The 24,609-nt window shown below is 36.8% G+C and overlaps 1 protein-coding gene across 1 annotated transcript in view; it reads left to right on the top strand.

The window, feature by feature from the left end:
• The window catches only part of usp43b (ubiquitin specific peptidase 43b), a 94,124-nt gene that overhangs the window by 14,687 nt on the left and 54,828 nt on the right, over positions 1–24,609 (top strand). The window contains exon 3 of the mRNA XM_055194670.2: positions 23,800–23,900. Within this exon, the coding sequence (XP_055050645.2) occupies positions 23,800–23,900 (101 nt within the window). The remainder of the gene's footprint in view (positions 1–23,799; positions 23,901–24,609) is intronic.

Raw genomic sequence — 24,609 nt, 5'->3', positions numbered from 1 at the left:
AAATTAAAATTGACCACCACAAACAGATGTTTGCACATCGCGTTTATCACTATACCTCTGTCTCACATGACAGTTTCTGTACAAACACCCGTGGCGTCAGCCGACGGCGCTCCGCGGAGCCTCATTTAGGTTGCATTAAAGCATATAATACTGACGTGCTCGTCGCAAATGTTCCGCCACAAACTGCAAGGTTGGAAAAAACTGTTATGGTGTCCCGGATTCTCAACATGTGGATGTTTTTCATCGCTAAATGGGAGTTTGGGAACTTATAGCAGAGCAGAGGACAACATGTTTGCTCGAGGCAGCGCAAGCTAGCATTGAGGTAAAGCTAATGTTTTACATTATAGCGATGACGTGACGATTCTCTCAGACCAATCAGTGATCTACAGTGTTTTCGCGTCACGTTTGGTATCAGCTCGGGTCGCTTGGAACCCCAACCGAGGTGTAACAAAAAAAAGTATCGGGTACTACGTACTGCACCCAATGGAAAAGCTCCCAAAAGTAAGCTGACCCAACCCAAACTAAACTAAACCATGGGGTACTATGCAATGGAAAAGCGCCAAAGTGAGGTGAGCTGACCCGACCCAAACTAAACTAAACCGTGGGGTACTATGCAATGGAAAAGCGCCAATAGTTCAGTCATAGTTTCTGAAGTCTGAAATGACTTTACATGGACTTTAAGAACCTTTGAGTACCATGCAAGTGTGTTTTTTTAAAATGTTAAGTTTTTTTTAACAAAAGGCTATAATGAGCCTATTTTGCGTAGAAGAGAGCAATAAAAAGAATCGACGGTGACTAATTCTGGTCTAATTCTGGATGGTTCTGTAATGGTAATTTGTAAAATGATGGCCCACAAGCAAGCTTTTACAAGCTTTGATGGCTTTTAGCGCACCAGCGTCATACTGTAGACTACGCTACCGGTTTCCTGCTGTTGGGGTCTTGGCACCACGCTGGTTCTCTCTGTTTGAAGGCAACAGCGACTGAATAGTTATCAGATGTGATTTGATGATGTTGGTTTTGTTGGCGAATCAATCATTCGTTTCGTGACGTGAATTTGAGCAGCTGCTTAGCTGTGAACGGAGATTTCCAAAAGACTTTGATTTTCTGTGGAGTTTAGTAAACAGTGTAATAGGTTTAATTGCTGGTGTGTTTTTATGTTCAGGTGTGTCTTTGTGTATGCTGCTGGTTTAGGTCCTCTGGCTATGCCTGTGGCTACACAGTTGGGCTTATTATCTCTGATATACGCTTTTATCTTCTCTCTGTTGCTGCCCTTTTTGACTTATCTCGATTCAATATTAAAAGCCTGTGTTATTTTTCTTTTAAGACATTCATTCCCATGCAGGGGTGTGGATCAAGGCTTGGATTTTCGCCATATGAACATAAAATATCAGACCAGAGGGCATTGCAATACTGTAATAGAAAAATTAAAGGCATTGTAATGGAAACAGCCAGGACTGTTAAATTTGAGATGTGTGTTGCAATTATTGGTGTCTTTCAATAGTGTTTTGAATTTTAGTGTACCATTCAGTGTATTTGGACACTTGAGCCACATTAAGCATAATGTATGAATGTCATTGCATTAGACAAAACAATTATGTTTAAGAAATGCTACTCAGCTATTTGGAAACCACCTGGTTGTAAAAGCAACACTATGTAGTTTTTTTTACCTTTAAATAATATCTCTAAAATTATTTCAGTGATAGAACAACTTTTAACTGGACAAATTGTACTGTTGCTGCAACCTGAGCAGCCTCCTAGCTGCTACAAGCACACTCTGAAAGTGGCGGTGGAGGGTAGAGCACACAGCCCCGCCCCTTCCCCTGCCTGCAGAAGAGTGTCTGATACCAGGCACTGTTGCACTTTTCAACCACATGGGGGAGCTGTAAGTCATTTTTACATGGAAACTACATAGTGTTGCTTTAAAAATCAGTAAAAAAGTGTCCATAGCAAATGTAATGAATTATATTGAAAGTGTGTTTTGGCAGGAAGCTTCAGATACACTGACTTCATATATTCACCAAAGATTGTTTTAAAGGGACACTCCACTTTTTTGAAGATATTATCATTTTCCAGCTCCCCTAGAGTTAAATATTTGATTTTTACTGTTTTGGGATCCATTCAGGTGATCTCCGGGTCTGGCGGTACAACGTTTAGCATAGCTTAGCACAATCTATTGAATCTGATTAGATAGGGATGGGCAATATAAACGATATGCAATATAAACGATACAAAAATGGCATAAGATAGAGATTTTAATTCTATTGCACTATCGCGAAAATGCATGTTAATTACGCAATCTACCCGCAAAATTTAGAGTCACGAGCTGCAGCCGGCTACAACACATCATCATATTCGTCATTTTGAATAAACATGGCTGAAAGCATCAGCGAAACAGAGGAGCTCGTGAAAGGTGCAACATCTACTATTTGGACTTGGTTTGGATTTAAGCAGTCCAACAAGCTGCAGAAAAATATACCCTGTAGAGTAGGGGTGCCCAATACGTCGATCGCGATTGACCAGTCGATCGCAAAGCCAATGTCGGTAGATCGCACATAAGTTAACTGCTGCTCCATGTGCAAAATTGGCATTATGGTCTTTAATTGTGAAACACGCAAGTCTTTTTGAGATGTTGCGCCTTTCTTCTCAAATGTGTTTTTATAAATCTTATGCCAGGCCGCTGCAGCTCAGTCGGCTAACTTCCAAAATTCACCAGGATGTGTATTCTTGCCTTCACGCAGGAGCTGATCCACGGTGTGTGTGTGTGTGCGCATGCGTGAGCAAACGAGAGAGAGAGAGGCAGCGTAGTGCTGATTTGTATGCTTCTGATACTGTTGTCATTTTCTAGGAGAAGAGCCCGCGATGGATTGAAATGACCAGGGCCATAACAGTTTACTTGTATAAAAAAATACGTTTAGCAGTTTGGCTTTCCTAAGTGTGCATGTATGCTGTTCTGAAACGAGTCTATTAAAATTAACATACCGCAATACATATCGCTATCGCAAGAGGCAGCAATACATATCGTCATATGGATTTTAGGCCATATCGCCCATCCCTATAATTAGACCATTAGCATCACGCTTAACTCTTTCGCCGCCATTGACGAGATATCTCGTCAATTAAGAGAAAACGCTTCCCTGCCAATGCAAGATTTTCTGTCTTTCCGCAATACCGCTTTTATCCACCAGGCGCGCACTTCCGCAACTTATACAACCCGGAGGTAGCGCCTCACATGAAAGAGAAAGAACTCTGTGTATGTTTTAAAGATCGCTCTGCATCTGATCTCTATCAAAAGTCCTTCGCAAAAATTGAATTATCTCAGCTTTTTGCTCAAAATTGGGTGTTTTTGAAGAAACCTACCCATGTTTGAGAGGTGATTACAAAAGAAATAATGAAGGTAGGATGAAATATTATGCAGCAGCTGAAAATAGTCCCCTTAGTAACTTTTAATAGCAGGGGACTGTTTTCGGGCAATGCGTAATATCCAAGCGTGCCAAAAAGTCCTGAAAGTCCTGAAAAGTGAAGCCAAAACGTCTCGATCGCCCCCCCCCCCCCCCCCCAGTGACTGGTCCTAGTATAGGTCATAAACCCCGTCTCCCCTTGTTATTCAATGGGACTTTAGACAACCTGATCTCACGAATTTCCGTGGCATAGTCACGGAATTTTGTGCTAATTTTTCCGTGACATTCTCACGGATCTCCGCATATTTCCGTGGCCCTGCCACGGACTTTCTTTTCCGTGGCATTCTCACGGATTGGTTACTCAACTGTTTTGTCCTATTTTCTTACCATTTTCGCTTCGGTTTAGGGTTAGATTTACATAAAATGACATCCCTACCCAAACCCAACTCTAACCCCAATGCCAGGTGACAATTGATTAAAGTTTAGAAAATATAAAAGAATACATCAGAAAAAATTGTATAAACCAATACTTACAGTGACAAAGTAATGCAAGCACCAAATCTAACCCTAAACCGAAGCGACAATGGTTTGAAAATAGGAAAAAGCAGTTGAGTAACCAATCCGTGAGAATGCCACGGAAAAGAAAGTCCGTGGCAGGGCCACGGAAATATGCGGAGATCCGTGAGAATGTCACGGAAAAATGAGCACAAAATTCCGTGACTATGCCACGGAACTTTGTGAGATCATGTTGACTTTAGACTAACTAAACAATTTAATTACACTTCAATTATCTTTTTTCCGAAGCTGGTTTCTGTCATTTACTGTAGTTTTTATCACGCTAATGTAAATTGAAGTGTTTGTTTTTAAAAATAAGTTTGTGATTAGTTAGTTATTTAATGCTATAAAAACGGTGGTGTGACGTCATGAATGACAGAAGTGATATGCGCATTCTGCGAGAGTGAGGGTGGGGCCTTGATTTTGCGGCTTTACTTCCTGCTCACTACTGCGCAGGACTGGACCAGAAATGGCTACTACGCAGACTCAAGACCCAAGATGTCAGCACCATATCGGGACACTGGCGGCTTCACTTTTCACCAATAGAAGAGAGCGAATGGGCCTCGTTAAGAAGAGAGCGAATTAAGTGTCGGAAATTACTTACTTATTCACGTTCTCTTCTTCCCCATATAGTGGACTCAAATGTCATTCCTTATATAGGGAATAGCTAACGAGTGAACAGTTTCGGACAACTCCCATCATTCCATGCTCCTTCACAGCATCATCAAGCTGTGACTTTGTTTTTTATGGCCATATCTGGCAGTTAAAATTACATATCTCTAAATAATGTTTGGGGTCCCTAAACATTTTTGGGGTTTAGGTCTCTAAACTCATCATGATTAAAGTAAAACACAAAAATAGTCAAATACTAAAATGAAAGGCGGATGGTTAAGTGATCTTTGATGTGAATTGTATGGATAAATGTTGTTAGGGTCTCATTTTCATCCTCAATCTGGCCACCCACCCAGAGTCTCTGCCTCGGTTTTAGTTGATCTGGAGTCAGCTGGAGGTCACAGGAGAGCGGTGGGAGTCTCAGCACGCCTCACTTATGAGTCAGTGAGCATCCAAGCGTGAGTGTGATCACAGCTGAAACTCCTCCGTATCAGGGAGTGTTAAGACATACTCTTGAAAACATATATAATACATGTTCTAATAGAAGCTTGTAAACAAACCCTTAGATCCGTCCGCTGAGCTTTCTCCTGGTCTCTCGCTCTCTCGCACGCACTTTGACCCCAGGACCGCTGATTTTTGCCGTTCTCTTTGCTGTGTTTTTCTGGGTATCGCTCTGGAAACAGAGCTGGTCAGAAGCCATCTCTCAGCGGGATGAAAGAAAGCTATTGTGAACAAGCGGATGAAAGAAAGGCTTGTTTCACACACGGACTGAAAAAGAGATAGAGAGAGAAGTGAGAAACTCTAGTCGTAATAGGGTTCAATTGACTTACAGTGATGTGAACAGGACTGTGTCCAGGTTTCTTTAAGCGTTACAGATTGCTGTATTTGTTAGCATTATTTTATGGGTGTCTGCCAAAAATATTTGATATAACAAGACTGAGCATTCTTATTACTATGTACTGTATAGGGAAAACTTAAGGCGCTCAATATGGCCGCTCTGGCGACAGAAGTCCAGCCTTTCAGTTAAAAGGGCCAATTTTCAATCTATAAAGACTGACGATTATCTGGGGGAGTGGCTCTGTAGAAGCTCATGTGCATGCAGCTGTTTTTAGCGCAATTTGATCTTAACGGTGACATTTCACAAGACTTTATTAAGATGTAAAATAAGTCTTTGGTGTCTCCAGAGTACATATATAACGTTCTAGCTCATGTATACCATATAGATAATTTGTTATAGCATGTTAAAATTGCCACTTTGTAGATGTGAGCAAAAATGTGCCATTTGTGGGTGTGTCCTTTAAAATGCAAATGAGCTGATGAAATGCAAACACTGATCGCCATGATGGTGGTTTGTTGAAATTAAAACTCAATGGTGCTGTCATTATTTCTCTCTCTCTCTCTCTCTCTCTCTCTACAAATTTCCATGATTTTTTTTCACATGCTTGCAGAGAATGGTTTACCAAAACTGAGTTACTGGGTTGCTCTTTTTTTTACATTTTCTAGGTTGATAAAAACACTAGAGACCCAATTATAGCAAATAAACATGGAAACACGTCCCCTTTAAGAATCAATAGTTATGGTACTGTTGATATCAGGTTTTATTGTTATGTTATGTTTAATATGTTGTGATTTTAGCATGCGATTTTAGAGATATCTTGTCTTGCATGACTAAAATAACTGACCCGCAGGCATTGCAAAAATGGCCACATAGTAGAGGTCTTCACGGGTTCACTTAGATCTGAAAACCTGAGGTCCGATCCGAGACCCGAACGGGTCCGGGTCTAAAAGTTTGACGTGTGCCTCGGACACGGGTCGGGTACACTCTCAGAAAAAACATACATTAAGGTACAAAAGTTGTCACTTGGGTGGTACCTTTTCAAAAAGTACACTTTTGTACCTTAAAGGTACATATTACCTAAAATGGACACATTGGTACCTTCAAGGTACATTTTGTTTCCTCAAAGGTACATATCTGCGTATGTGGAAAGTGGAGCATATTAGGACCAATTTAAAAGGTACCGTCCCAGTAGGGTTGTAACGGTATGAGATTTCTACGGTATGATAATCGTCTCAGAAACTTTCACGGTTTGCCGGTATTAAACACTTATTATTATTATTTTTATTATCATTAGCTACAAAGACCCTTAAATTAATAAAAAACAGATAGGGTTTTGGGTTGAACATATGATTTATTATATTAAACTTGTTTTGGGAAAAAAATACACTTTCGAAAAAAGTAAACTTTGATTCTTAATCTTTTTTGATTCTTTTGATTTGATTCTTTTAAATAAAATGATAAAATTCTCATTAAATTCTCTCAGAACTGCTCTGAATATATTCATTAGTTCACATCGTCAAATAGTGAGTGAAATGTATAGTTTTTATTATATGGCCTAAGTATAATCAACTTAAATTGATCTATAATATAAATCACTTAAATGGGCTTTAGTGCCTGTTTTTGCAGACACTCTTTATCCACATTTCTTGCAAACTGGATATCTATGTTCAAGGACAACCCCAAGTTTGTTTTTCGTATACTCAAAGTATTCCCATACTGTAGATTTTAACTTTTTCTGGTGGGGAATAGAGGATAGAATTTGTAGTCTCTGACATTTTCTCTGCTGTACATAAACGAGTGGCGTCTAGCAGTCACACCAAATGAAGTTGCATGTGTGTAGTAGCGCAGGTGAGATCTGCTTTATTTTTTTTCCAAAACCGTGTATAAGCAAATGTTTACGGTATGATAATCATAAAAGTTCATATCAAGGTATACCGCCAAACCGGTATACCGTTACAACCCTACGTCCCAACCCTACGTCCCAGTGACAACATTTGTACCTTTATTTCTGAGAGTGTATAATAATAGTGGCATCGGGTCTCGGGTAATTTAAAATGAATGCGTTTTAGCCAAACGCATGTGAGACGACCCAAACTATCTCGCGTGTACGTCAATGTCCTTTTCCAACCCCTCCTCTGTTTGTCAAGAGCGCTTGCAACATCGTGTGGCTGGCGGTATGTTAATTTTTGTTGAAGCGGACCTGTCAATCAATTTTAAATATACATTTTAGCGGTTACCCTGGTGTCGTCGTTAGGGCTGTGACGGTTGTAATGATCACCGCACCACCGCGGTGGAGTGAGACCCGCGGTGGGGAAGTGCGCCCTGCGGTGGTGTGCACGTCACAAATTATATAAAGTACAATCTCGCCCAGTGAGATGTCTTCAGGTTCATGTTACGCGAACAGCCTGCAGAAGCAGAGTTAATGCGCTATTTGCAGGGATGGCAATTGATATCAGTGATGATCCGCTGGCTTGGGAGCGGAACAGTGAGGTGAGATTTTGGCCGTTTCTCAATCCAAAGGCTGTAGCCTTCAGAGGTCGCATTTGCAAGGTGCAATCGTCATCAAGACGATTCTTCTTTCATAACATTAACAATTATAAAGTTGACTATTTTTCTTTGTTAATCATACATTGTTGTAATATGCGTATGACCTGCAAATGTAACTCAGTAAACTGAAATAAACCAGGCTTGATTACATGCAGACTCGGGTCTAATTTTTTCAGGTTTGTCTTGGGACGGGTCTTTCTTAAAAAAATATTTATGCACATCTGGTTTGGGAAAAAAGTGAATCGGGTTATTTCTGGTCAAGTACATTTCTTTGGACCCGAGAAGACCTCTAATGCCTAGTGGCCTGACTTTTCGACCTTTCCAAAGGGTCTTTATGTCACTCGTCCATCTTATATGTTTCCTCTTTTGTTCCTATAGCTCAGTTGGTAGAGCATTGCATTAGGATGAGTTACAAAAAGTATACCGTAAAAATGCACTGTAGAAAAAAAGCATCTGCCATTTGTAAATGTATACAATTGTAAATGTATACAATAAGAAATAATGCAAACTAAATCGTTTGAGTGATTTACTGATATCTACATAAAATTATCCTACATGCAAAGAACATTTTATGAAAAGCAAACCTTGATATCTTTCATTTTGACAAAGTAAGGTCAATTCAATGATTGAAATCAATCTTTGATGCTCCCAATCTCATTAGGTTATGAAATTTAAGCGTTGATTTCACAGACAGTATTCATGGTAAGCATTATTTAGATGATGTTATGCAGCCGTGAATTAGCAAAATCAATCTTTTAGATAACTTTTAGTGACATCTTGTAAACTAGAGCATGATCCAGCATCATGCTGGTTGTTTTTGAGTCCGATGTTTTGCCATTGTAGTCTGCATCGGTGAAAGAGATGAGTCAGAACAGGAAGCTGCCGGAGGACTTTGACTTCTGGTGTGCGGAAAACCACCTGCTGTCGAACATCTGCAGGACAAAGACGTTGTTGTTGGATTGTGGGCATAGCAGGGAATGATATCGCATGACGATATCGCTTTCCTGTGCTTGATAAGTGTTACTTTGCTTTATTCGTGCCTTGCAGAGGTAAAGACGCTTCCTGAAGAGCCTCTCATTATCATTCATTTCACATACAGACATCAACAGGGAGAAGTGAAAGAAAATAACTGCACTGCATCTAGTTCTGAAAGCCTGCCAAGAGCTCTTCTCTGCAGAGGACAGGCTTTTCTTTCGCCTCCTTTCCTTTTTATCTCGGTCTCTCCATCTCTCTCTCTCTTTTGTATATTTGCCCACTGGCATCTCCATAGAAACCAGCAAAGCGTATGAACTGAGCGTGGTTGAAATAGTGAAATGTTGCCCACCTCAAGAGAGAAGACCGAGAGAGAAATAAAACTTTCAAAGACATCATTTGTGCACTTCCTTATTGGATTATATTTATAGATGCTTCACTTCCTTTTGTCTTTCCTTTCTTCTCATCAAAGCCTGCTTAAAATGTATCTACATGATCAGAGCTACATACAATAATAGACTTCTAAAAAAGCTGTGTAATAATTAGGGCTGTCAAAATTAACGTGTTAATAACACGTCAACGTAAATTCATTTTAACACTACTAATTTTATTAACGCATGTGACCCATGTTTAAATGGCTTTCATAAAATAAGTCTGTTAAGCCGTCATCTAGTGTACGATGTCTGAGGTGTAGCCTACCGTCCTAAATGCTTAACTTAACTAAGCGCATTTATGGTTGTCCATCCACTTTGCTCATCTGAGATTTTGGTTTTAAAATATGCAGGAATGAGAAAATAAAGTGCAGGACTTGCTTCATGTTAAAATAATTATTAAGAGAAATAAAGTTTGGCATCTGACTGATGTTAAAAGAGTTATTAAGAGAAATAAGACTCGAAAACGATCTTCCTCGCGCTGACCGACACACTGACGAAACAAATATCTGTTTTGACCAAAATTCACGCAGATATAATCTGTTATGTCTTAAGTAAATGTTTGGTTAACTGTTGGGGAAAAATATCTGATGTGTACAATTATATTAGATCTGCATTACAATAGATCTTAGTAGGGCTGGCAATGATTAAATAATTGTCTCATCGCGATTGTTTGACCTCATCGTGATGATTTCAAATCACCGCAATGATTGCACATCTTTCTAAAAAACACAAGGGGGAGCTGCAGGAATGTATTTTTTGCAGCCACTTTTTTGCAGACATGTGGTCGAGTACTACTATGACTTTAGTAGGATTGGCTACTATTTAAGGCCTGTTCTGTTATAGTCAGTTTATTTTAATTGCATGTTTATTTTCAGTTTTTTTTCCAGACACTTTATGGTGTTTATTTTATATGAAGAATTTTCAGTTTTTGAAAGTTAAATTCATTAAATAATTACTTTTAATGTGTATTAATATTTACTGCCAGGTAAATCTTGCTAAATATTTAATTTAAATAATCACAACAATGTGTGAACATTAATTTATGAACAAACTAAAATATTAAGAGAATTAATTAATTAATTCATAATGAATTTATTTATTAATTCATAATTTATTAGACAATTAACCATCAGCCAAATTTCATAATCGTGACAGGCCTAATCTTAAGGCTGTCTGTCTCAATGTCAATCAAACAATAAAAGAAAAAAGTTTAACATATATTGATATTGTGTTTGAGTTTGTGCTAAATCTATTAGTTTTACAGTGATTTTATGGTATGAATGTGGTAATTTTTGTGGTCATTTTGGATTTTTCTCATAATTAACTTTACTGACTCTGTCAACTTCAAACAGGTGTAGTTCTGTCATAATTTGTCAGATTTCAACCAATTATGCATTGTTTTGAAATTTTTTTAATATAGAATGTCAAAATATAAATAACAAATTTTTGAAAATTTGCTCATTCGACTAAATTTTCCGTCACGGGTCACAAATGATGCAGCAGCAAACAGAAATGGAGAAATTAAAGGATATTCGGAAAGTTCATATACAAAACAATAGCTGATGGTTCTGTTGAAAATGTAAACAGGCTGGTGTAAACATACATTTGCATTAGCATCCATATTTGTCCACATCCATGTTGATTAGCGTATTAAAAACTTAAAAAGTGTTAAATTAAGGTACATTTAGAACAGATAAAAATGTGCGATTAATCGCAAGTTAACTCATGACAATCATGCGAATAATCTTGATTAAATATTATAATCTATTGACAGCCCTAGTAATAATATAATAAAATATAATGTATTTCAGATATATGTAAAGTCATATTGTATATATTTTACAATCTCATTCACTGTTAGAAAAAAGGTACACAGCTGTCACTGAGGCGGTATATGCACCATTTACAGTATGCACATTTACATTATATAGCCTTGAGGTACAAATATGTACCTTTGAAGTACCAATATGCGCCCTTTAGGTACAAAGGTGTACATTTTGAAAGGGTTTCGCCCAAGTGACAGCTTTTGTACTTTTTGTATGACCGTGTATACAATTTTTTTTACTTGACAGACTTTACGACAGAGGTTGATGTTCAGATCTCGTGATTGAAGAACCATGAGAGGCGTTTGACTGGTGTGCGAAACACTCTTGAACTAGTCTAAATACTGACAGTACATTGTCAAGATATGTTGTCTAACAGTTCTCCTTGTTTACTCTCTGATTGAATGCCAACATTAGCATTGCAAACCACCAAGTTTCCAGACTCATCAATTAACACACTCTCTCTAACAGACTGACTTATTATTTAAAATAAACACCATTTTCATTCATCAAAGTATATTTACATGGTTAATGCTCAATTGCATTTAGGAAAAATGCAAACAAATCCAAAATGTTCTATTTAGTTAGTAAATTAGGTTTTACCACACATAAATATACTCTGTTTATTCCTTCTGGATATGTTGAAAAGACACTGGGCCTCATTAATGAACTGAGCCTACGACAGAAAACTGTGTTTACCAGTAAGGTTGTTTCCTTGCAAGATTTTTGCATTTAAATGCACCTATTGTCCAATTTACATTTTTACATTTCCTTTGGTGTGTAAGTGTGTGTTATTATGTGTTAACGATATCCAAAAAGTAGAAACCCCAAAGTAAACGATGGCACAAGTTATCGTCTCCAACGTAAATCTCTTTTCTTGAACTACAACAAACACACGGATTTTAGGCAACTGTTTACTTCCTGGGATTGGTGATGTAGACATGACTTATAGCCTGTAAGTTAAAGGAACAGTATGTAAGAAATTTATATCAATTAATCATAAAATGGCCCTGATATGTCACTAGACATTAAGAAATCATTTTCATTTCAAATACTTATATCACTGACAACAGTGGTCTGGCCAGGATATTGTCATTTAAAAAGTGGAGTTGCAGCCCTCAACTGATGTTTATGTTGTCATTTTGTGTATTGGCCACCAGTTGTGTGATTGCAGTACCAGTTTTAGCCACAAGTTTTGTGATTGCAATACCAGTTTTGGCCACAATCCTACATACTGTTCCTTTAACTACTGTTAGCAAATACATTTTTCAAACATGGTAAGGACGCCAGCTGACGTCAGTTTCAAAATGCATTTGATAGCTGCCAAAGGACAAACATGTCGTCTGTTGTCCGTTTAGGGCTACTGTAGAAACATAAAGGCGACTTCCATGTTAGGGGGCCCGCGGTGTATGTAGATAAAAACGGCTCATTCTTAGGTAATAAAAACAATACAGTTCATTATGTAAGGTTTTTTACACCACTAATAAAATAGTTATGTATATTTTATTGCATTTCTGTCAAGAGATCCTTCTAAAAAGTTACGCAACGCACCTTTAAGATGTGGTTTACCCCGTTGATATGCTATCTGAAACTGAATAAAGATAAAATGTTAGAAATAGTTTGGAAAATTTGATTTCTGCTCACTTTAGTATTTACTAAAGTAAAACGTACAGCAATTACTATGGTTAGTGCTTTGAAGCTTTAACAACTTTTAACAGCTTTAAACTGCCATCCGAGCTTAGAAATGTATGAGACTGCACCCGCGCAGGAGAGAGTTTGTTTTACAGTCCGTCTGAATGTACTGAAAACCTACAAGAAAATTCACATACAGTATATTATTTATTTACATTTATTTATCAATGCAGCATATTTCACCTTAAAAAAATTATTATATTAAGTCTATAGTAATAAATATAAATTTTCTTACGTTAAATACTAAGCAAGTATTTAAAGGACAAGTTCGGTATTTTACACTTAAAGCCCTGTTTTCAGATTGTTTATGATGAAATAGAACGGTTTTGACTGAAATTTCGACATATGCGGCTGCCCCGAGAATTTTCGGGTGTTTGTGTTTCACCTCCCACCTCTACAATAGGTTTAATGGTGCACTGGAACAATCCTTCCTAAAATGCATTAAACTTTCGTTTACAAAGACGTGAAACTCACCGAGCATTCCAACAGGTTTTATCGTAGTTTTTGCCAACTCCATTGACTTGTATTAGATGTGCTGTGGGAACTTTGTTTCTATTTCCTGCAATTGGCAATGGCGGATTAGCGCCACCACCTAGGCTGGAGTGTCTATTATTCAAGCTCTCAATGGAAGAATATACGGGTGTGAGGCGTTTGGAAAAATAGGTCCACAGGTTAACAAAGAATGCTAAAACACCTGCTGGAAAGCATCTTTTGCAGCGATTTCCGTGTGAGCATATCAGTGAACACCCCTGACCACTCTGTGAGTTTCACGTCTTTGTAAACGAAAGTTTAATGCATTTTAGGAAGGATTGTTCCTGTGCACCTATAAACCCATTGTAGAGGTGGGAGGTGAAACACAAACACCCGAAAATTCTCGGGGGAACCGGAAAAGTCGAAATTTCAGTCAAAACTGTTCTATTTCACCATAAACAATCTGAAAACAGGGCTTTAAGTGTAAAATACTGAACTTGTCCTTTAATTCTTTGAAATTACAAGGTTGACATTTTTGGTGTTAGATCAATTTTGCTTGCTTCATCTGGCTCCAAACTGCATTTTCACGACTTCTTTTTTATATTGCTTTTTAAGTTACTTCATTTGAACTTGAAGGGTCAAAGTTTAGTTTCCATGGAGACGTTTCTTTGCATGACCGGTTCACTTTTCTTTATGTTGTGAACTCTAGGGGTGAGGCTTGATTTATATGGCCGTAATATTCAAATTACCTTAGTTTTTATCCATCACATTTATCATCGGACGATCATTTGTACAATGAGATTGGTGGTTTACGAATGTTTCATGAATCACACGTGAACTCTGTCGTAAGATGATATTTGCACACGGATCTGCACTTGTTTCTATTGATAATGAGGCCCAATGATCATAGAACAATGAAGGTATATAGATTTAATCTGTGAGGTAAAACTTACAAAGACTATCATAAAAAATTATAAATGCAGATTTTATTTTACATCATAGTACTTGTTGTATTGCCTCATGCCAGATTTACACTAAAAATAATTCAACATTAGACACAACACACAGTTTGGTTATAAATAAACCTATGCAGAGTTCTTTTAACCCAAATGATGGAGTGTTTTAATAATACTAGTACACAAGTTGAGGTACAGTAAAAATATAGTCAAATATCTGAAAGTAAAATACATTTGGGAAGTGAGATTATATAAAATGTATTTTGTCTTTACGCACAAATTAATTTTAAAATTGGAGGTTTTGTTGGAATGTGACCTGGATGTGGATATTCATTAGTTGTTTTGTGTAGTATTGGCAACACTACTGTGTACTTTAATATCTTTTCTCAGAGTAAAGCTTTTGCTGTATAGAGTCTGATAGTGAGTCTGGCTCTTGTACCCTGTAAGTACAGCTGCATTATCATCCTTTTTATTCCCTTCATCTTTTAAAGGGGGATATATTTAGTGTCTTTATGGAGTGCGAGGTCTATTATTCATTAATGCGTCCTGTGTAAGAGTGGGCATCTGTGTGTTTCTGTGCTTTTAGCCTATTTTTGCTCATTTGGGCCACATTGTGTTGTGGTCACTATAACAGATGCAATGAAACTCTCCCTTTACAAGGTGCATTTGTGTGATCACATCATTGTCATCACATTAATTATTGTCTATGTTTCAGATGTTGGATGGTTACTGCTAATAACATTTAAGATAGAAGAGCATCCAAGCATAAATAGCTTTTTTTTACAATTGTTTCAAAGCAGTTTTACATATGATATATATATATATATATATATATATATATATATATATATATATATATATATATATATATATATATATATATATATATATATATATATATATATATGGGTGATTCTCACGAAAACTTGGTTTTAAAAATGTCAAGCATGAAAATGAAAAAATTGCTTAAATTTACTTTTTTTCCCACCAGACATTGAAAAACAAAGTCTGGAGTAAATGGGAACATTAATTTAAAAACTTTTACTTATCATTTAACACTTTTTGTAACATAATTTAAAAAATTAGTCCTAAAAAATCTCATTACCGCAACCGTCAGAAAACATAAACACTGACATATTTTCAAAATGACATGACAAACCTGAAAGAACATAATTTGGAGATTCTGCACATGCATTTAAAATCAAAGTATTATGCTTCTATTAATTAAATTAACATTTAATAAGCATCTGTTGCGGTAATGATAATCAAAATGTCGTGTAAGCATTCTGACAAGACAATATTTCAAATTAACTGTAAAAAAATGATCTTACCTGGTAGCCATCTTGAAGTAACTGGTCCATGTGCTTGGTCACTCAGAATCAAACTTTATTAAAATTCTGTATGTGTGCTTAAACTGTTCTCAAAAAGTGTTGCGGAGGATGAGAACATCAGGCATGGACACATCATTTTCCTAATTTTTCTTCATTATTATTATACATGAATATTCAGTAAATATTTTTTCTGTCATCTAAAGTAGTCTAGCAGAACATCCATTTATTTTTTTTCTTAATATTTTTGTGTTAATTTGATTTAATGACAACATAACGCATGTTCAAACACAGCCGGACACATTGCGGTAATGAGAATTTCAGCAGAAAATGAGATAAAATGTACAATTATAAATTCTTATGTTGAAATCACACATTGTGCAAGGTAGAACACAGTATTGTGTTAATTCTGATGCTTTTTAATGTTACTATATTACACATTTTAAAGCTAAAATCATTAGTGCCGTGATGTTTCAATGGTTTCGTGAGAATTTTATTTATTTATTTTATTTAACCTTTATTTAACCAGGTAAAATCAGTTGAGAACAAGTTCTCATTTACAACTGCGACCTGGCCAAGATAAGGCAGAAACAGTGCGACACAACAGAGTTACACATGAGAAAAATTAATATCCAATCAAGTAAAAAAACAAAAAAAAAACAAAAACAGATGTACAACAGGTGTAGCGCTACATACAATATAAATAATTAAAAATAAACATTACGTTTTCTCTGAAATAGACCTTAAGAAATTTATAAATGTATAAAACTTATATTTAAACACTTTTTAAAATACTATAGATCATAACTGGACTGTTAACATGAGCAAGAATCAGTAAGCAGTTTTAAAAGCTGATGCTTAAAACTACCGAGGGAAATCAGTTCGTCTAATTTTAAAGATTTTTGCAATTCATTCCAAATCACCCATATATATATTCAGTAAATATATAATATATATATGAGACAATGTTAGCAGAAGAAAGCAAAACCTCTCATATTGGCATGTTAGTTCAGTTTTATTTCTTCTTTGTGGTCCATGTGAACTCAAGCAGTGACCTTTTAAAGGAATAGTAAAAATATTTAAATATTTTCAAATTTTTTCCCTTATACTGCATGTCATGATTTTTATCAGTGTGTAGGAAGAACAAAGCGAAATCTTTAATAAATCTTTCCTTCTGTAGCAGGTCTCAATGTCACTTGTTTTGCATTCAAATGTGACACGACAGGTTTTCTGTCATGCATTTAGTATTCGTTATATTTTGTGCCTGAGAGTAAGGAAATGTTTAAAAAATATTTTTTTTTCCAAACTGTTCCTTTAGACAAATGATTAAATACAGGTGACTGTTGCTGAGATAAATTGCATGACCTTTTTTGAACTTTAACTGGTTTGGGGTTAACTAGACGGATGGACAACAGAATCATTTATCTAAATCCTCAAAATTAATTATTAAATGTCAGACGAAGTGACCCTGATCAGGACATGGATAAGGATGTTTGAAGCTGTTATTTAACTCACTCCTTTAAAGGTTTCAGATGCATGACATCAATGCGCTGCCCAAACACTTTTTGGCACCAGGTATGATTTGCTGCAATTCAAACAGTTGGGCTCTTTCACTTCACTCATCCGCAAGAAGTTGTTATTCAAGTTTGATTTAGTTTCATTTATATCAAGGTCTTATTGGTATTGATCTGTTTTTCTTAAATGCACCTATTTCATTGCTAAAAAGCAATGTTATTTTGTGAATTTGGTATAATACAGTCTGTTTGCGTGGTTTATGGTTAAAAAACACATTATTTTCGGTGAGGAATTGAAACAGATGAACCCAATCGCAGACAGGGATGAATAAATACTGACACTTTATTATAAAAAGGAAAAACAAAACCCGCAAGGGGGCAAACTAGTAATGGGTCGCTCTAAGAGCTGATTCTTTGTAGCGAACGTGCAGAGCCGAATCTTCAGACGCATGCAGGGGTGGCACCGTAAGAGCCGGCTCTTCTAAGGGAGCCGAGCCAGGAGAGCCGAATCTATGAAAGAGCCGGACTGCCATCACTAAAAGGTAGAGCCGGAGCTTGAGCCGAATCTATGGAAAGAGCCAGACTGCCCATCACTACGGCAAATAACATAAACAGGAAATATACTTAAGACTAAAACACTAAACAAAAAGCTAAACTAGACTAAACAAAGTACTCACTGGCAAGACAAGCAACGTAGGGACACAGGATACAAAACGACTGTGCCCAGAACAGCAAACACAAGGACTTTAAATAAGAGAACTAATGAGGGGAACAGGTGAAAATCATAACAGGTAAGGGATCGGGTAAAAAGTGACGAGACCCGGGAAATGCGTGGTCAGAATAAACCAATACTAAAACCACACATCTCCCACAGGTAACATTGTACTGTCAGAACCCTGCCATGCTGAACTAGATCTAAATACAAACAAGGATATGGCAGGATCCTGACAATTTTCCACATACCGTACATTTTTGTAGCTCCAGATATCCCTGTCTTCCTGAAACGCATCGATTTTGTTCAAAGCTCATCGTCCTGAAAAGCGCTGTGTCCCTGATTGGCCAGCTAATCTGTACGTTGTGATTGGTCTGAATACCTCTGACCTCAGCCGGAAATGTGACGCTACTTATGTTTGTAAGATTCGCTAACAATGCTAATGCTAACAGGAGTTAACTTAGAGGCTGTGAGAAACGGGAGGAATTATGATGTCAGTCTTGTCTAAGTCAACAAGCCAAGGATGTAAACTGTTGCATACAATCCGTGAGTTTGTTGCAGTCCAAGAAAAGAGATTTACGTTGAGAATCGTTAACATATACTAACAGACACACCAAAGGAAATGTAAAACCGCAATGATATTACGCAGCAGCTGAATATAGTCCCCTTAGTATCGTTCGATAGCAGGGGACTATTTTTGGGCATTACGTAATATCTTTGCGCCTCCTTCAGCCATGTTACAGCAGCAAAGTCCTTGATTATTATGCCAGAATGAGAGTATAGTTCCTAGCCATATCTGCCTAGAAAATGGCAACTTTAAATTTTCTGTCGTTCTTAGTACACAATGTAACTGCATAAGAGTCATGTTTTAAATAGGAAAAATTTGCGCACAATGCTAATGGTCTAATCCGATTCAATGGATTATGCTAAGCTATGCTAAAAGTGCTAGCGCAAGACCCGGAGATCAGCTGAATGGATTCCAAAGCGGTAAGAATCAAATGTTTAACTCTAGGGGAGCTGGAAAATGAACATATTTTCAAAAAAAAGTGGAGTGTCCCTTTAAAAAACATGTAAAGTTTTATTGATTTGTAGTTCCAAGTTAGATTTAATAAATTAAATTGTCTAATATTATATAAGCTTCTGTAAAGTCAACCTTGAAAATAGTTTCTAAACACATTATAAATATTAGAAATGTATTGCTGAAACACACCATAAAGGCTGTAAACTATGCAGTATTCTATTGCAGAGTTAGTGTCAGGAACAGGAAGCAGAACCCAAGCGCAGACGAATTCGGGGGTTATAAAAACACTTTATTTAACAAAGACAAAACAAGGAAAACAAAAAAACACGAGGATGTACAACATGGAACAAGATATTACAACACTAAACAAACTTGACTTCAATAGTGGACATGAATCTTACTTTTACAAGCAAACACAAGGGCATTAAATAGGGAACCAAATCAGGAGGGTAACAGGTGATCAAACAATAACAAGGGTAATTAACGAGGGGGTGGGGTCAGAGACGAGACAGGGCACATGGCCTAAATAAACGAGACCATGCACCCTCACACAAAACATGGTACTGTCAGAACCCTGTCACAATGAACTAGAAACTAGGACAAGACTAGATCCTGACAGGATCCTGACAGTTAGATTGTTAAACAGGTTTTTATTATTTCTGTGTTCAGGATTATTTAGGCAGGGTGACGCACTTGAGCCACCTCGCATGGCCCTGCCCCTAACACAATAACAAGCATCCATTCAGGTTGTAGCTGTATTTCATAGCGGGCACGGCCCCACCGCTTGAGAGCAGCACTCAAAAAATTGTTTGTTCATTCAACATAATTGAATTAAGGAAAACTTTTCCACGAAATTAGTTTTGGCTTGTACAACAAGAATAAAATAAGTTACTTTAAACAAATATTTTTTTGTTGCACCAAATTAATAAATATATTTTCATTGGTCATAAAAATATCTTGTTCAATAAACTTAGTTCAGTTAAGGAACACTTTTCCACGCAATTAATTCTGGTCTGTTCAACAAAGACAAAACAAGTTCATTCAAGCAAAAAAGTCTAGTTAAACCAATTGTCAGTTTCTATATAATACTAATTAGCATAAGCACACGTTAGCATGACACATTAGATGAACATGTGAGAAGAGATTGATCTTCAAACAGGCATTAACACAGTTAAAGAAGTACGTATGTCACATCCACAACCTAACCACAAGCACCACTCTTTTGCACGATGGTAACCAAACAATTTGTAAAAATATAACACAAGCTCTTCTAAATCAATAAGATAAACCAACATTAAACACTATAAAGTCTTTCTCTTTACCTAAAAATGCATAAAATAACACTTAATTAAAAAAAATTACTCTCCAAAGGCAGTTGCATCCAAAGCATGCTGGGAAATACAGATTCAGGGCCCAGTAAGTACAGTAATAGCAACAAAAATCATTAATGTGGTCCCAATAAAAAATGATTAAGTTCAAGTATTTTTTTTAAATTTAAGCAGATTGAACATTATAAAAATAGGTTGAGACAAAAAAAATAATAAATTGTGTTGTATTAACTTGTTTCATTAAAGTTAATTAATTGCAAAAATATTTTTTTTGAGTGAGCATTCAAATTTGGCTATGTGGTTAATAATACTTTTTTTGGGGGTGTGACAACCTCAGAACACATTTAATATCTAACTTTACAGGCACTTTAATACAATTATACAAAAACTTCAAAAATAAGTTATTAACGTCTTTTGGTTACAGTTTTCGGCCACGTGCATCCACAATTTCCGGCCCAAACTTTTCGTTTTGGTGCATCGTTGCTTAAAATACATTTGTTCTTTATTTTCAATGATATAGTTGGTAGAGTCAGTGTGGTTCTTGTATTATTATCAAGAGACACATTCCCAGCTCAGGGTCTCAGAAGATAAAGACTCCCATACCCTAACACTCATTAACCATGCTGGGTCAGGCTAAAGAATTTAGTGATGTGATAAGCTCACTTGTTGATTAATGGCCTGCAGTCTTTTCCTCCTTTCGCCATGCACAGATAACAATGGAATGTATCCGTACAACAGTACAGATCTTCAAAGTACAGGGCTGGTGGGCAACCGTAACACAGTTCCCTGTCAATAGAGATCACAGATCTTATGCATTTATTCCCAAAGGGGAAACATGAATGAACTTTGTCAGATTTCTTGGACAACTTGACTATGCACTATTTGACAGAAAAGCTTAAAAAACTTTGCATAACGATTAATCGCGATTAATCTGTAGCAGAATAAAAGTTTTTGTTTACCTCATATATGTGTGTAAGCTGTGTATAATTACTTTGTATATATAAATGCACACACATGCATGTATATATTTAAGAAACGTTTACATGTGTATATACATTTGTCTATTTATGTATAATTTATATTATATATAAATACTTTATATATAAATATATATATATTTTTTTCTTTTTTTTCTTAAAATTATACATGCATGTGTGCATATTTATTTATACATAATTATTATATACAGTTCACACACATATATGTTGTAAACAATAACTTTTATTCTGCTATAGATTAATCGCGATTAATCGTTATGCATCTTTACTTCACGTCATTACTTTTTTGTTAGATAATACTATGTTTTGGCACCCAAAAAAAAAAATAATCCAGAACTTCAAGTTCTATAATTTCATCTATAAATGAACCCCTGGGCTTTATAGAAAGAGCTCAGAGGATTTGCCTCTCTTTGTGCGCTCAAGTGCCATTTAGCATAAAATTGGCTCTAATTATCAGCTAAAGGTGTAAAGCACACTGGTGGATAAAGAAAGAGTGAATGAAAGATAAAAGAGGGATTAGAAATAGGAGTTGTGCTAAGACAGAGAGAAAGAGTGGGAGATCAAGACCACAAGATGTTCTTCCTAAAAAGAAGGGGTATGAATGTTTTGTTATTTGAACTTGTTCTGGATTGCGTAGTATTTATACACGGGTAAAACCTCTGAAGATCTTTGTTGTGACGTTAGTTTCTGTCTTGCAAAACAACGTACTTTCAGTCATGAATTCCAAACCTTTAGTTTTTCTGTACGGGGCGTGATGTGACTCAGCTGTCAGCTGGGAATCATGGGGAGCGTCTTTCTCAAAAGAAGTCTCGCTTTGCCAGACATCCTTGAAGAGAACCCACCAGCTGAATTAGTCTGTGTACACATTCAAATAAGACATGAAATGTATTTACTGTACGTGATAATCATTACTTTTGCGAAGATAACCCTTGACTGGCCTGGTAAAGCATATAAGCAAGTAATGTCTATTTTTCAGTTTTAAAATACTACCTCCTATTCCAGCTTAACATGCAGACACAGCTATTAGAAATGTAAACACTGTGGCTACATCATAACTATTGGGCTTAAAGGAAAACATCACCGTTTTTCAATATTTTATTATGTTCTTACCTCAACTTAGACAAATTAATACAAACCTATCTTTTTTCAATGCGTGCACTTAATCTTTGTAGAGCGTGTTGTGAATGTGTTAGCATTTAGCCTAGCCCCACTCATACCTTAGGATCCAAACAGGGATGAATTTAGTAGTCACCAAACACTTCCATGGTTTCCCTATTTAAAGACTGTTACATGAGTAGTTACACGAGTAAGTATGGTGGCACAAAATAAAAAATTTTAAGCGGATCATCACTCCTGTGAACTCCCACCTCTTGCTAAAATGTCTGTCAATATTCTGTGCCCGAGGTCGAAGTGCTGCAAACTAAGTGCTCTTCCACCCTACAATATAGTTCTCATTTTTTATCCGCATAAAAAATCGCCACGTTTTATTTTGTGCCACCATACTTACTTGTGTAACTACTCATGTCTTTAAATAGGGAAAACATGGAAGTGTTTGGTGGCTTCTAAATTAATCCCTGTTTGGATCCTAAGGAATGAATGGGGCTAGGCTAAATGCTAACACATTCACGACGTGCTGTACAAAGATAGGTATGTATTAATTCGTCTAAGTTGAGGTAAGAACACGGTAAAATATTGAAAAACAGTGGTGTTTTCCTTTAAGGATATGGCATAAACATGAGTTGGGAATATCTGTTTGGTGGTCCAATAGAAGACGGGGAGAAATAATGTATCAAAGTTCAATTGTCGTCATAAATCCTTGTATCTTGGTTTTAATAGTCTAAACCTATTGACATAAGGGATGTAGAAATGTAAGTGTAACTAATTTTACTGACCTTTGCGTTTCTTTCATCTTATGATGAAACTATTTCAGCGGGTAATAGTTTATATACATGCCCCGCCACCCAGAGAGAAAGGTTATGAATCCACCTTATGTGTTTGTGATTTTTTGCTGTATCTCTTAACGGCTGTGTATTTTTTTTTAATCTGTCTTTATCTCTCCCTCCCTCTTTTTTTATAAGGCGTTCACTCATTAAACTTCTTTCATGTGCTGTAACAGACACCCTATCTTGTTTTTTGACCTTGGGAAGTTTCGTATCAACACTCTCTGTGGCTCTTATCCTCTTATTTCAAACAGAACTGTAATGGCGTGTAGACATCAAAAGCGAATTGAATTATTTGTGCGAGTAAATTATATACAAAGTCAAAGTCAATTCAAATGGATGAATTCGTATAGGGTGACGCCAATGACATCAAAAGTGTGATACGTACATCAATTGCGTCTTTAGCACAAGTTGAAACATTTTAACTCGTGCATGCCGCTTTGTTGTGCAAGCCAATCAGCGAATGGCTTATTGACACGACTGGTTTGAAACATCAGATAATGGAGACACGCAAACGAGTAATATAGTGCGAGCAACATGATGCACACATTCGCTTTTGGTGTATGATTGTTACAAACTGTAGAAAAGCATAGAAACATGGCCTCACACCGCAGCATCTATCCCATATTTACTCTATAAATGTTTTACATTTTGTTTTAGAGTCAAGAAGATGAGCTCGACTGTGATGCTCTAAACCCAGCCACGGCTGAGCCTGGTGTTCGTCACAGTTTCGTACAGGAACATTTCCAAGCCCAGTACAAGTAAGTGGATCCCAAACACATACAAATACATACACAAACCAGCATAGACCATCTTAGGGACTAGCTTTAAAATAAACGATAGTTCTGTTGCAAGGCCAGCTCAGACCAGCAAGAGTCAAACTGGAGCAACCAGTGTTTTCCTTTACCAGCTTTTCATGTCCGACCCCCTATTATTCAGCATCTGTTATGAGACGTGATGAATCATCTCATGTAAACTCCTACGATAAAGCCCCTTCTGTTCCCACAATCCCACTAATCATCTTGTGTAAGAAATATTGTTAATGAATATGGTGGAGCCAACGTATTTGGGAAGCGAACGTGTTCGACTGGATGAAGCTTTTGTTGGAAAGAAGATCCAAGCCGATCATCATTAACCAACTCCAGTCAGGCCAGATGGTTTGTTCATCCACAAGGGGTCTGCATTTGAAGTGCCCATTAAATAAACCTCCTAAACAGTGGCGGCCGGTGACTTCTTTTTCGAGGGCGGACGATGCGAAGCTCGTTACAACATGTATGTAGCCCGTAATGTGTGAGGCTCGTCATATCAAAATACGTGTTCGGCGTGTCATGTAAACTTATGTGCATCACGTGTGATGTCAAAATACGAGCCTGCTGCAGACGCATCTAAAGGGTTTATTATAAAAGAGTTTGCCAGATACTTGCTTAATCTCATGTGTAATCAGAATTTAGTGTTAAAGGAATAGTCCAT

Source organism: Misgurnus anguillicaudatus, chromosome 19 (assembly GCF_027580225.2).
Source record: "Misgurnus anguillicaudatus chromosome 19, ASM2758022v2, whole genome shotgun sequence".
NCBI classification, from domain to species: Eukaryota; Metazoa; Chordata; class Actinopteri; order Cypriniformes; family Cobitidae; genus Misgurnus; species Misgurnus anguillicaudatus.
Note: the sequence above shows the minus strand (reverse complement) of the source record. Positions and strands in the feature narration are given on the sequence as shown.